The sequence below is a fragment of the Pseudorasbora parva genome, chromosome 18, assembly GCF_024679245.1.
Source record: "Pseudorasbora parva isolate DD20220531a chromosome 18, ASM2467924v1, whole genome shotgun sequence".
Lineage (NCBI taxonomy): Eukaryota > Metazoa > Chordata > Actinopteri > Cypriniformes > Gobionidae > Pseudorasbora > Pseudorasbora parva.
The window spans coordinates 17,174,977-17,188,982 of NC_090189.1; the positions used below are offsets into that span (position 1 = coordinate 17,174,977).

At 38.2% G+C, this 14,006-nt stretch overlaps 1 protein-coding gene across 6 annotated transcripts in view; it reads left to right on the forward strand.

Moving 5' to 3' along the window:
* The window catches only part of rxraa (retinoid X receptor, alpha a), a 244,571-nt gene that overhangs the window by 197,687 nt on the left and 32,878 nt on the right, over nt 1-14,006 (forward strand). For all 6 annotated transcript variants that reach the window (XM_067424622.1, XM_067424623.1, XM_067424628.1 and 3 more), the window contains one exon: nt 543-781. In XM_067424622.1, coding sequence (XP_067280723.1) covers nt 543-781 — 239 coding nt within the window. The remainder of the gene's footprint in view (nt 1-542; nt 782-14,006) is intronic.

Genomic DNA, 14,006 nt, shown 5'->3' on the forward strand with positions numbered 1-14,006 from the left:
CTAAATTTTAAATCCATTTTCACAATATAAATTACTCTGAATGGGAATAAATGGGAATATAAAGCTGTTTTACAAACCACCAGAGAGCAACCAAAAACAGCTACAGTTTCCTTGCCACAACAGTCATTAAATCATCATAACTAGCATCTCCTTTTGCATGAAAACTGCCTTTTATCCTGTCTTTAGAAGCTTGGTTGCTGCATGTGGAGGAAGGATGCTTCTGATTGTATTAATTTATGGTAAATGATTCAGAATCCGCTAATTGTTGACCTCTGCGCTAGATGATAATGTGACTGCCTGTCTTTTGTTACTTTCTCAAAATAATCATGCACTGTAAGGTTCAGCTAGCGGGTGAAAAGTTCCCAGCAGAGCTGTCTCTTTCTCTCTGTCTCTCTTGTGTATGGGTTTGTAGCTGCCGGTCTTGAGCCATAATACTTGGAAAGTTGAAATATTTTCTTTTTCTTTTTCTTTTTTTTTCTTTTTTTTTTGGCTACTAGCTATATAAATGTTCTAACTACTTCCTTCTACTATCCTCCTCACAGACTCCTCCGGACAGGTGATGTCCTCGCCCCTCAGCTCGCCCATGTCCCACCGGGGGATGCATCCGTCACTGCTCAGCCCAACTTCTTTAGGCCACTCAGGGTCCCTTCACTCCCCCATCAGCACTCTGAGCTCGCCCATGAACGGCCTGGGCTCTCCCTTCTCTGTCATCAGCTCACCCATGGGGCCACATTCCATGGGGTCACCAGGGATGGGCTACGGCCCCAGCGTCAGCCCACAGGTAGAGCCACAGTCTTGAGTGCCTCCTTTAGAGCTGTGTTTAAAGAAGCGCTTGGATTCGCGTTTCATAATTAAACATTGTTGCAAATCGTTCAGTTTAACTCATCCAGTCTGTCTTGCTCTCTCTCTTTACAATTCTCTCGCTCAATCTGTCTTTTGTTCCATAAATAGGCCTGCACATTTCTTTGTTATTTAAAAAAAGGCTCACAATTAAGACATCAAAGCTGGCAGTGTCCTAGTTTTCTTTGAAAGCCTGAACCACATGAGTGAAACAGTTCTCAAATTCACACACTTATTTGTTTGTTGAGAAAAAAAAAACATCCTTTTTCTCATTGATAACTACTGTGTTTTTTCATCAGGCCTTTTTGCTCATTTTATATTATAGCGTTATAAGTGGAAGTGGATTTTGTTAATTTCTGAGGTTACACTTTATTTTAGGGCTTTTTAAGTCTGATCTACATATCAGATTCATACCTCGCAAAGTTCTGTTTAAGACAAAAAATTAATTGCAACTTATGAACTTTCTTTCTTTTATGGTTAGACTTTGCAATTAACTCGAGAATCATGTGTTTCGACCCGTGGTACCTGGTCCGAATACAATCCCTGTACTTCACACATCCTGCGATCTAGAGCTGCACGATTAATCGTTAAAAGATCACAATCTCGATTGTTTAAACCAAAGACTTTAGGGACAGAAGTTAACCTTTAAAAGTACAATCATCACTCTGCAGCACTCAAATCTGCATCCGCGCTGATGTGGTCCTACTCAATTCTAGTCAGAATATGAGTCTGATACTGCTCCATTGGGCTGTGATTATGAGGCGTGTTTCAACCGAACCAGAAAAGACCTCAATTGGATAGACCTACAACCAATCAGAGCAACGAAGGGACGCCATTTTCCCCCCGGAGAACCCCCCGAGAAGCTATTGTTTAGGGCTAGTAGTTGGCAGATTTTGTTGTAAAAACTTGGCAACCCTGTCTGCACTCGCGCTGGAATCAGGCTTGAATAAACGATCTTTGCCAGTGTGGTAAAAAAATAATAATAATTTAATGATACACAGAGTACTTACCCAACATGATCATCACTTCTGAGAGAAATTGTGAAGGTAAATATATAAAGGCATTATACAAACAAACTCTCCGTTTAGGATTTGAACAAATATAATCCAAGCCCCTTTGATGACGTGCATGATTACGTTACCCTTGATCCTCTGTCCGTCATCGTCTAAAGCCCGCCCTAATGATTTCATTGGTCCGAACAGTTTCTGTTCGGGGATAATTACTCCTCTATGGAGCAAGGCCAGACCGAACTGCTCGACCTAAAATGGCTATCCACCTGTCACTCAAAGTAACCATGCCCTTAATTATGCAGAACTTTAAGGCTTTACATAACGTAAACGAATGAGGTATAAAAAAATTCACCCCCTTCAGAGTTGTCATGAAGGTCAAAATTAGCCATATAGGCCAAAAACACAATTTGTACCAGGCTGTAAGCGTGTTTTTTTTCTGCTGTAAAGTTGGGAATTTTAACATGGGGCTCAATGAGATTCTGCTTCCTTCTGGAGCCTCCCAGTCAATGAATTGCAGCTTACATTACTTCCGTATTGGCTTCAAGAGAGATTGCTGGAGGTTGCCGCTTGACACCGCCAAGCAAAATGGGGTCTTGCGCACTCCGCGTTGATGTCATTTTTGCCACGCGCACCCTCGCACTCGTGCGGACGCGCCGGTATAAACAAGGCTTAAAGCTACACTGAAGTTTGCAGTTTGATAAATGTAAGTCAATTCTTCAGTTCAATCTTTGTGCTAAAAAGGCACATATGTTCCTGTAGAGATAGCAATACACATTCTCCTTTTTTGCTAAATAAATGAAAAGCATGTCATCAATGTCTTCTCTCTTGCTGTAACAAAATCTTACCTAGCTGTCCTCAGACAAGTTCAGTTTGTCCATGATCACATGATATAAAAAAAAATTGTGGATAAATTTAGCTATATATAAAATTTAGCTAAACTGTGGATAATTAAGCTATATATAATTTACTCAAGTACATTTTTGGAGTTTTAACGATTAAAATAAAAAACAACAACAAGAAATGTACAGAACCGAAAACCGTAACCCTAAAACCATGATATGAACCGAACTGTGGGTTTTGTGAACCGTGCCGTCCCTATTATGCACCTAAAACACAATCATCCGTTGCAGTTTTCCTCCATTTTATTTATTGTTTTTGCTATTTATTCAAGTGCATTTTTTGTTAACAGACTGAGAGTCAGTCCATTGTTTTTATTATTTTCTGTTGTTTTGTTCATTTATTGTGGATATTTAAAATGTTTTTAATTTTTAGTGTTAAATAGTCTTTAGAAATAAAAGTTAATTGATCTTTGAAAAGGTGTACCTGCATTATTATCCCATTATCATTATTTTAGATGAAAATGGTCTCAGAACGACAATATTATCCTTTATCGCAATAATTTCTTGGCCAATTTATCGTCCAGCAAAATGTGTTATTGTGACAGGCCTATTAGTATATTTATAGATTAAAATTTATAGCTAAAAAATTAAATGTCCCATCAAAATATTTTAGTGCATTGACACAGGACGGAAAACATTGTTCATGGTGTCTTTATTCCTGCTGTTATTTGTTAGCAACAGTTGTCAGACTCCACCCAGTAATCCAAACACCAAATATATTGTTTAATACATTAGTTTCCATCTTGTCATGATCAGTTACATCTGTATCTGGAGCGTCAATTCTCTGGACTCTACAGATGTTGAAACTTTGAGAGCAGATTTGGTTATTGCATTGGCTTACAGTATTTAGATGTGCCATCTTTACACAGCAGCGTTCTGACATCTCTCGCTCTCTCTGGGTGGGAGGCAGTCATGGGGTCTGATGGAAGGTGATTTGAGTCAGACGGCATTTGTCACTTATGTTTAGCGCTCGGCTGACTGGCTGTTTTCAGGCCCAGCCGGGTGGAACAGGGTTGCGAATCGGTCCCTCTGTATTTAACCTCAGAGGATCCAGAACAGGCACCCCACTGGCATCAACCGCCCAGCCATGCACTGCACACAATTCCCCAACATTAAACATACAAACAGCAAGCAGTCATTGTTTAGCACCAACAAGTGTAAACACTTGCTCTTTTTTTATTTACATGCAGCCCTTAGATACTAAGTTAAGAACTAAAAGAATGTAATTTTTCACTAAATTGATATTAAATCACTCATTTATATACTAACTTTTTTTATTTATAATTAAAAAGTTTTTTTTTTTTTTTTTTTTTTTACATTTTTTCTTCATTTATTTTAGTTTTTTTGCCCCTGTGACATATGAGTGCTCTTAATCTCATATTATATTTATATGTATATATGTTGTAATACGGTATGTTAAACAATAGGTTTTTGTTTTGTCTGGTTTTGTGTGTCTGTGTTTAGTATGTGTACAGTTTCAAATCATAACAGCATCCACCATCCCATGGAGCTGGAAAGCATTTACAATACACATTTGTTTGAGTTGGATTGTGGCTTTCATGGATTTTTCTCTTAATTTTATTTTGAAACGTTCGGATTGGCTTCACTTGGGGAGGTTGGTTTTGACAGAGAGGACCAACAGCGATAGCTGCAGTGACTCACTCTTGCGCACACAGGCACAAACGCTGTCAGCCGCTTGTAGACCTCAATCCCACCAGCCCCAGCACAGCACAGACCCTGCTGTCTCCCAGCAGCTGGGACACATTAGGCAGAGCGTGGTTCGGTTTACACTTCCAGCTACAATGAAAGGGGATATGCCATTTTTTGTCTCCCCAGAAGAATCCGTGAACATTTGCTAACTCTCGATCCAGCCTAAATGGCTTATTATGGTTCAGTGTGTACTGTACTGGAAGACTGGAAGTTGTTACTGGAAAGTCATTATCAGTGTTGAGGAAACCTTTTTCAAGCTGTTCAAGCTCCTATTATTTTAAAGAAGTTAAAGTATTGTCAAAGTAGTCTTGAAAAAGTTGTTAGCTATACTACATTATTCTAATAAAAGAAGCTAACTCCACTAAAGCCATTTATAGGGGCTATGTTTTATATATGGGGCTGATATTGGAAAAAATTAGAGTTAATACACTGTTAAGTAGAACAGTCGTCACTCTATAAATTAAGTACAATTGCTATAATTAAATAATTAATACAATGTATTTTTCTTAAAGCTGCAAAAGTGATTTTCTCTTTCTCTGTTGTTGTTTGATCAACATTGGTGGCAAACAGCTGCTGATATATTAGTCTGCTGTCACTTTAATGGGTTACTTCAGCGATTAGCATATGGCTTTGTATCAGTAGAAACCCTGAAGTATATTCAAATGATTGTGCTTTTCCCCTCATATCCCCCTGAGACAAGAGATTTATGCAGTTTATTTCTGGAAAAATTCCTCCTATGATGGAAATTGACGATATTTGCATCATAGGAGGAATGTTTGGCCAAAGGCTAAAGACTACAGCCAGCAGAGGGAGCCATTTCCGCATGTTTTGAACCCGCACATGGGGGATGGGAGATTACACTCACAGCTCAGCTGGCAGCTACAGGCACTCATTTAATAGGAGCTATGGTGAGCAATGTAAGTCTTTTAACTTCTCAAATTAATTTCTATGAAAGTTAAGCTTGCAAAGGCATGAACTGAAACGTGCCAGACTGAAATAGTTGTGAATGAATGCCGCGAGTGTAGTCATGAGTACCTCAGCTCTCATCACAAGATCTCATCAGCTCATTTATCTCACTCCTGCAGTTAGTGCTCAGAGCTGGGATACTCGCGAGGTGACTCACTCATTATATTGAATAGACACGTTGAGTTTTTAATTGTAGTGTCTTCAACTCAGTCATAGTAATCCAGTAGGTGGCTTTGGGAATGGCCTAACAGGGCAGCAAAGCATTCTGGGAATTGTAGTCTTTTCATCCCCATGAGATAAAAATACATTTTATGTTAGGGATGCACCGAAATGAAATTCTTGGCCGAAGCCGAAACCGAATAATAATGAAATGCTTGGCCGAAGACCGAAGGCCGAATACCGAACGCGGTGTTTCGCATTTTTTCCATTTATTTGGCATTTTTTTTTTACCATTACAATAATTAAAAATTTGCTTTTTACTATTTTGTGTTGCTTTTCAGAGAAATAAATCAAATAACAAAAATACAATTTCAAAATATTTATTTAACACTGAATTTTTTTTAACATTCCAGCAGATATTATACAAACTAAGCACAACATAACTTAAAATAAATAATTAGTAAAATAAAAAAAAATATTTTTATTTGGCCATCTTTGAAGCCCCCCTTCTTGAATAGCCTATGTTAGGCCTATAACTGACTGCTGAAAGAATGTAACTCTGTATGTCTACAACAACTAATGTGCATTGAATAGTGCAAAAAATGTGGATGAACCCACAACAAATAAATAACTGTCTTAGACATAAGCCTACTTAGCCTACTTCTTCAGGAAAAGTGGCAGGTTCTTCTTTATGAAAAGTAGCTTCTCTGCTTTCTCACATGAAAGTCGGTTCCTCTTCTCATCGATGACATGAGCACTAAATTTCAGCACTAAACAGTGCTTCCACACTGCTGACATGTTTGCTGCATAAAGCACGCAGCTCTCACTCTACGTGGGTTACTTTTTGATCGCGTCATTAAAAACGTCATTGTTCGGCCAAAATTATTCGGCCTTTTTACTTATTCGGCCGAATGCCGAAAGTGCTTTTTTTGGCTATTTTCGGCCGAATAATTTCGGTTGCCGAATATTCGGTGCATCCCTATTTTATGTCTTTTCTCAGTCTAGAAGGCACCAAATTCAAAAATAATTTCACATTTCTACTACATTGATGACCCAGTTTAAATACAGATTCATCTTCCCAGTGCTGAAGTACCCCTTTAAGACGAATGCAAAGATCCAATATAATGATACACATCCTTTTTTCCCTCAATTGGAAAAAAAACTGAAGCTCCCGTTTGCGAGGAAACTCGCCAAGACTTAATTTTGTGTCCGTTGAAGCTCAAAATAGAAGAAAACTGGTTTGGGTGTTCACACACTGTCTGCGTGGCTCTTTATATGCACGCAGTTCCAGTCTTCTTGCTCTTGATGCTTAGACTGACAGAAATCATGCAAATGATACTCAATTACGACAAAATGCCTGTGGAACAGTCCTTAAGACACTAACAGTTTACAGGCTGTAGACAATTAAAGTCACAGTTCCAGTAACTTAGGACATTAAAAAGATCTCTCTTCTGACTCTGAAAAGCTTCAGGGAGACAGGAAGGACAGCTGATCGCCCTTGCAGTGCCAAACCACGTGTAACCATGTGTCCCCCGCAGACATGTTCAAAAACTTGCAAATGACTTGAGAAGGAAATGCATTGTAGTACTTAAAGCAGCTGGTGGTCACACCACATACTGGCTGCTACTTTTGATATTAACCTCCCTTTGTTCAAGGACTTATTCCATTTCTTTGAAATTTGTTGTTGTTGCTTTTGTCTCAATTGTTGAATCAAATGTTCATACAAATTTTTAGTGAGAGGACTTTTTTCAGTTTTCTCTTCTGAAAAGAAGACTCTCAGACATGCAGAGAATGGCAAAAATCTGGTGTATTTGATTTATTAGATTTTTTTTGTTTATTTTTGTTTAGTCATATCATACCTACTGTACCCACGTCACACATTTTTGGTTTTGTGATGTGGCCGCTGTGGCCCTAGATGCAAGTTTGGTTGTGGTCTAGTGAGGAAGAGCTGTCATCTTGCCTTCACTGGCGTTCTGTGATTCATTAAATAGCAGCAAGTACTTGATCCCATGACCCCTGTGGTGCCACCTGTCAATCTGTGCTGGAGGTCGTAACCCTGTGCTCTGTCTCTCAGATCAGCTGGACAGGCATCTATTGTATTATTGATCAATTTGGACTGCAATAAGAGTTAAAAAAAAATATTGACAGTGGTGCATCTACCCAAGATTATTTGCTTTGTCTTTGTTTACATTTGTTTTGTTGTTTTTTTGTGTTTTTTTATATATGCTGTGACAGTTGTCTAGCATAGTGCTATATAAATACAATTTCAGTATTCACTTTTACATTTATATTGTAAATGCATTCCTGTCAATGGATTGGCTATCTACTGTATTGTTCACTAATATTTTTGTAACAATAATTATTTGAAAACGGAGGGATGAGTAGGAATAATTTCTTTGTTATTCAACAGCATACCATACATATCCACTAGTATAGCTGATTTAATGTGAAATATTCCTGATTATATGAATTTGCTATATAGCAAATGCAGCCAGTAGTACTAGTTAACTTGCAGGCCATATGGAGAATAATGTACCTCTAAATTCTGTCAAATCGAGGACCTCTTCAGGCGAGTGTTTGCTCCGCTCTCTGAAGCCTGTGAGGGGAGCCGGATTGAATACAATATCTGGCCTTGACTTGGGATGCTTTCACAGGGCCTCTAATGAGGAAAATATGCCTCTTTTGTTATTTCACATTCAAATGTGATCCCAAGGTTTGTGGGAAGAGGGAAAAGAGAGAACAAAATTATAAAAGAGACAGATCATGTTTCAAGTTTCGGTTTTATTTACTTTCAGATTTTGCCTGTAAACCTGTGCACTGCCTGTAAGAAAGAGAAAGGGGGGGTACAAGTTTTGCACGGATATTTTTTGAGTAATTTTCACATATGGAGTAAGTAAACTTACGAAACTTGACAAAATGAAAATAAGTCATTTTAACTTGGTCGGTAAATGGTAATTTCTGCTTATTTGAAGTTTCCTTTGCAATGCTTTTTTTTACAAAACAACTAAACCACACTTTTAAAGTGTATGATTTACTTAGAAACATCTCAGTAAATAACAATAGATATTGTAGACACCATATCTATGTATTAGAAGTAGCGAGTCGCCTGAACACAGAGATCTCAATATTTGGTAAACAATACACAGTGTCGGTAACATTCGATGGATGGTTTTTTAAGTATGAATGTCATTTTGAGTAGAAAATTAACCCCAAATGTCACAAAATGGCAAGTCTCCTAGTAACTTAATAGTAAAAAAAGTTACTATAGTTACCTAATAGTAAAAGAAATGATAAAATATTGTAAATACAGCTGGAGTGGTTGGTGTAAGAGTTGCTGAAATTACCTTTAGTCTTTTATTTGTTTCTTTTTTCTTTTCAAAAGGGTTAATGATATTCTAATCTATATATTACTGATATTTATTTTATTTGAATTAAATTTATTTTAAATAAAATAAAATAAAACATTAGAGATAAGATTATTTCTTATCTCTACATATAACATACTTTATATGTATTTTTTTATTTTGGTTATTAATTCTGTTCTCTAGATATTATCATTATAGATATTGTCAGATATTTAACTCTATATTTATTAATTGTTTTTATTATTAAAATATCTAGATTAGTGTCTTTTTATTTTATGTGATTTAATTTGTAACAAACATGGACCTGTTGTTATTTTTTTATTTAAAAAAAAAAAAGCCTAATGCTTTTTAATGACATTCTGACAGAGAGTATACCATCATGCTTTATGCATGTCTCTAATCTGACCGCCTGGTTTGTTTGGCACTGAAGTGCGTTTACAGTACAGCTCAGTCTCTAAAACAATTAGCCCCTATTAACGAAAGTTTAAGCAAAGTTTAGATCTAAACTGATATATTTATGCAATATGAAACACAAACATCACATTAGTGGCACAAACTCTTGGCGACTGTTGTTAATAGGCTTTGTGCGCCAAAGTGCACACTTACTAAGAGAGACAGAGAGGAGAAGGACACGGCAGCTCCCTTGAAACTTTTGTAACCCAAACCTTGGTGCACTGTGACGTCCTTTCTAACTTCTAGACTTCTATTGAAAAAAGCAGAAGTAAACTGCTCTTAAGGTTAACAGCGCACTGAGTGTGTGATTGGAGGAGAGTGTTTTTAATAACAGTTGTTTCAAATGTTCTCAAAGGGGTTCTGCTTGCAGTGGATTTTCTAAAGAGGCAGAAAAGAGGATTTTGATGTTGGTGCACAAAAGAATTGTTTGCTCAGTGTGGAGAGACACACAATGCACTTCACCAAAAATCTCTCTCTCTCTCTCTGTCCTCTAAAGTGCTTTCTCTCTCTCTCTCTCTCTCTCTCTCTCTCTCTCTCTCTCTCTCTCTCTCTCTCTCTCTCTCTCTCTCTCTCTCTCTCTCTTTACCTGTAGCTATATATCCTCAGACGCTGTGAAGAGTCCATGCCATAGGACCTGCAGATTTTGCCTGTTAATTGCTTCCTTGCAACCTTGATACTTGTACACAAAAGCCTTCGAACACAAAACTGATGATAAATTTCTCAGCTTTAATGGTTTATTTCTCAAATAAAACCCTGAAATTAGTGGAGGCATTATCTGGCGAGCTCAAGGACAGTGCCTTTACTTGCGTTTTGTTTGCTCTAAATGCTTGTTTTTTTGCACTTTTGCACAGCCAGACTGTTAGATATTTGAAACGCAATTTTGTTGTGTGGGTTTGTGGGTTTGTTTTGGGGTTTTTAAGGCCTCTGTTTTGAAGTGTCAGAGTATTCACTTGTTTTTTTTTAAAGAATTTGCATTTACAAATATCCATGTTTCGTTATGGGTTAAACAATGCATGCACATGGCAATTGTTGCAAACGCAGCGCTCCAGTGATTATCCACTCTTGAAGATTAGCTCTGGATGCTGACAGCTGTTTCGGCTCCAGGCAATTATTACAACATACAACATTTCTTCAGAGGAAACAGCTCTACGGTTATAATCTGTCTTGGCCCAGCGCAGTCTACCAAAGCACAGACATCATGCGCAGCAGGAGCCAGACAGAACGGAGAAGTGGGTAAAAGATCTGCCTTTCTTTTATTGACTTGACCCAGGGCTTGGAATTGCAGGAGGCTGCAGGATAGTGGTTGGTCACCGATGTCATCTTAAATTTGTGCAGATCATTTACATTTGGCCTTGAAGGGTATGATGCAGCCTGCTTGGCTTTGACAGACATGACATGACATCAGACTTATCCATATACACTCCTGAACAAAATCTTAAGACCAGGGGATGCATTGCAAGTTTTACACATTTCACACTAGTGGATCATAACCGGGGTTGCAAGAGCTGCTTTAAAATGCCAAAAGAAGAAACAGGAGCAAGAGACAAAAAATAGAGAGTTGGCAATTTATTGAAAACTGCATTTAAACTCAAACAGGCCTTTCATCACCTGATCAAAAGTTTAAGACCATAGCCCAAAAATAAATGCACAACAGTACTTAAAGTGTCAAAAAAGGACTCAGTAGTGAGTAGCCCCACCGTTCTTGTTGATCACTTCAAAAACTTGTTTCGACTGTATCCAGGAGGCTGGTGGGAACGTTGCTCCATTTGGTGAAGATGGCTTCAAGAAGGGCATGCACAGTCTGGAGCTGACGTCCCTTTTTGTAAACTTCCCTTGCCATCCATCCCCAAATGTTCTCAATGGATTTAAATCAGGGGAACATGCAGGATGGTCCAAAAGAGCAACGTTATTCTCCTGGAAGAAGTCCTTCTTCAGGGGGGCTTTGTGAATTGCAGTGTTGTCCTGTTGAAAGACCCAGTCATTACCGCACAGACAGGAGCCCTCGGTCAGGAGGGATGCCCGCTGCAACAGATCCGCATAGCCATTCGCCGTTGACACCCCTGCACAACCTGAAGCTCCATTTTCCCATTGAAGTAAAAAGCACCCAAGCTCATGATGGAGCCTCCTCCACTGTGCCGCGTAGAAAACATCTCAGGTGGGATCTCCTTGTCATGCCAGTAACGTTGGAAGCCATCAGGGCCATCCAGGTTAAATTTTTTCTTGTCAGAGAATAAAACTTTCTTCCACATTTTTCAATGTCTCAAGTTTGGCGCTCCCTTGCAAATTCTAAACGGGCAAGTTTTTTGTCATGGGAGGAGACATGGCTTTGAAGATGTTTTTTGTTCTTGAAGCCCTTCTCTAGCAGATGACGTCTTATGTTTATTGGGCTGCAGTCAGCATCAGTAAGGGCCTTAATTTGGGTTGAGGAGCGACCTGTGTCTTCACGGACAACCCATCGGATCCTGCGGCTCAGTGCAGATGAAATCTTTTTGGGTCTACCACTTGACTTTTTTGTCCCATAACTCTCAGGATTTTTTAAGAAATGTAAAATGACTGTCTTACTGCGTCCAACCTCAGCAGCGATGGCGCGTTGCGAAAGGCCTTGCTTGTGCAGCTCAACAATCCTGCCACGTTCAAAGATAGAAAGCCTTTTTGCCTTTGCCATCAGGACATCTTGACAGTATGACCGCTTGAAGGACAATGACATGAAAGCCATATTTTTTATGGCTATGGTCTTAAACTTTTGATCAGCTGATAAACAGCCTGTTTGAGTTTAAATGCAGTTTTCAATAAATTGCCTACTCTCTATTTTTTGTCTCTTGCTCCTGTTTCTTTTTTTGGCATTTTGAAGCAGAGCTTACAACCCGGTTATGATCCACTAGTGCGAAATGTGTTAAACTTGCAATGCATCCCCTGGTCTTAAGATTTTGTTCAGGAGTGTATAGAAAGAGACATGTTTTTAGATAATTCATGCTTGCATTGTGCATGCATGTATGTGCACGTGTCTAAACATACAGTGTTTTCACTGTAATGCCGTAGAAGATAGGGGAAGATAGGTAGATTTCAGAAAATAGGGAAAGCTATCTTCTGAAAGAGTACTTTACAGAGTATCTTCTGAAACACATGTGAAGAAGATGCAGAAACAAGCAAATAATTTGTAAGAAGATGAATATGTAAAATTATCAACATTAAACAACATATCATTTAGTAGCATTAGGCAGTTTTGATTTATATGTCAACTCAGGACAAGCTATAGGACTGTGCAAGTTTTGGGGGTGTGGATTGCTACTCCATCTATGTTTTGATTATCATTCTAAATCCAATCTGAATGTAGTCTTTGACAAAAATGTGCTTTTGTGTTGATAAAATAAGAATGCAGTAATCTAGAATACATTTTTTTTTTTATTCTGTGAGATTCTGTTCTTTCTTTTGCTATATTGCATGTTCAGATTTTCAGGCAACAACATTTTTTGGGGCCCATGAATTTTTTGTGAAAGTTATCAAAAACTCAGGGAAAGGGAAAGAGTTAATAAAGAAACTTTTATATCTTTCAAATAATCTATTTACCAATTGGCTGAAAAACAATCATTCATGCAATTGTAATATAACGCATGCAATAATATACAATGAAATGTAATAACGTAATATACGTTATACATTGTTTTAAGGATTAAGGAAATACAAATAAAGAAAATGAGTTTGCATTATGATATGATTCTAATGGACCAGGCTTCCAAAACTGCCTTTAGATCCGTCTGAGTGATGCATGTTTAAGAGTCGAACACCCTGTCATTTCACTGCAAGAACCCAAATGACATCGACTCTCATCTTTAGGGCTGATGCAAAACAGGACTAACTTACTGCTGCTGACAGCAGTATCCACAGGGATGGCTCCAAATGTGTCTCCCACACCGCTACTGACAGCGGCCTCTATGAGGTCACACTCAGGGTGAGTAATGGGTGTGAAAGATCGGAGGTCAGATGTTGAGTGGGTTATCAGGCAGAGGAGATCGCCCTGCTGCCCTGCAGTGGTTAGAGAGACAGATAAGGTCAGCGTTATCAGCGGAGCTTTTCCTCGTGCCGACGTACACATCCCAGCCAAGTGTGGATTGGAGTTGGGGTCTTTTGTGAGGAGCCTCTCGGTGGACAATCCTGGCTATGAATGTTTGAATAAATGAGCCATTTGTAAAGTCATTATAATAGGTATTATAATTATACAGACCTAAGTTTGGGTGAGATCTAAGAAATTGAAAAAGATGCGTTATTTATTTATAATTTAGTATTAGAAAAGTATTATTATTATTAGGGGTACAAGCACTGAATATGCTGAAACCTTATTGTGCTTGTACTGATTTTCTTTTTTTCTTCCTATGACATGTGATTCCTCTAAATTTAAATGTTTAAAATTAATCCACGCATACACCACATATATTGTGATCACATAACTAATATGATATTATGACATTTTTACTTCTCTTTTGATCTATCTAACAGCAAGAGGAAATGATTTCCTTTGAATGTCAATTAACCTTTTCAATACAAGTGTGTGTTGATGATGTAATTCGTTTCTTTAAACCAATGAGGATTCAAGATGGACTTTTTGA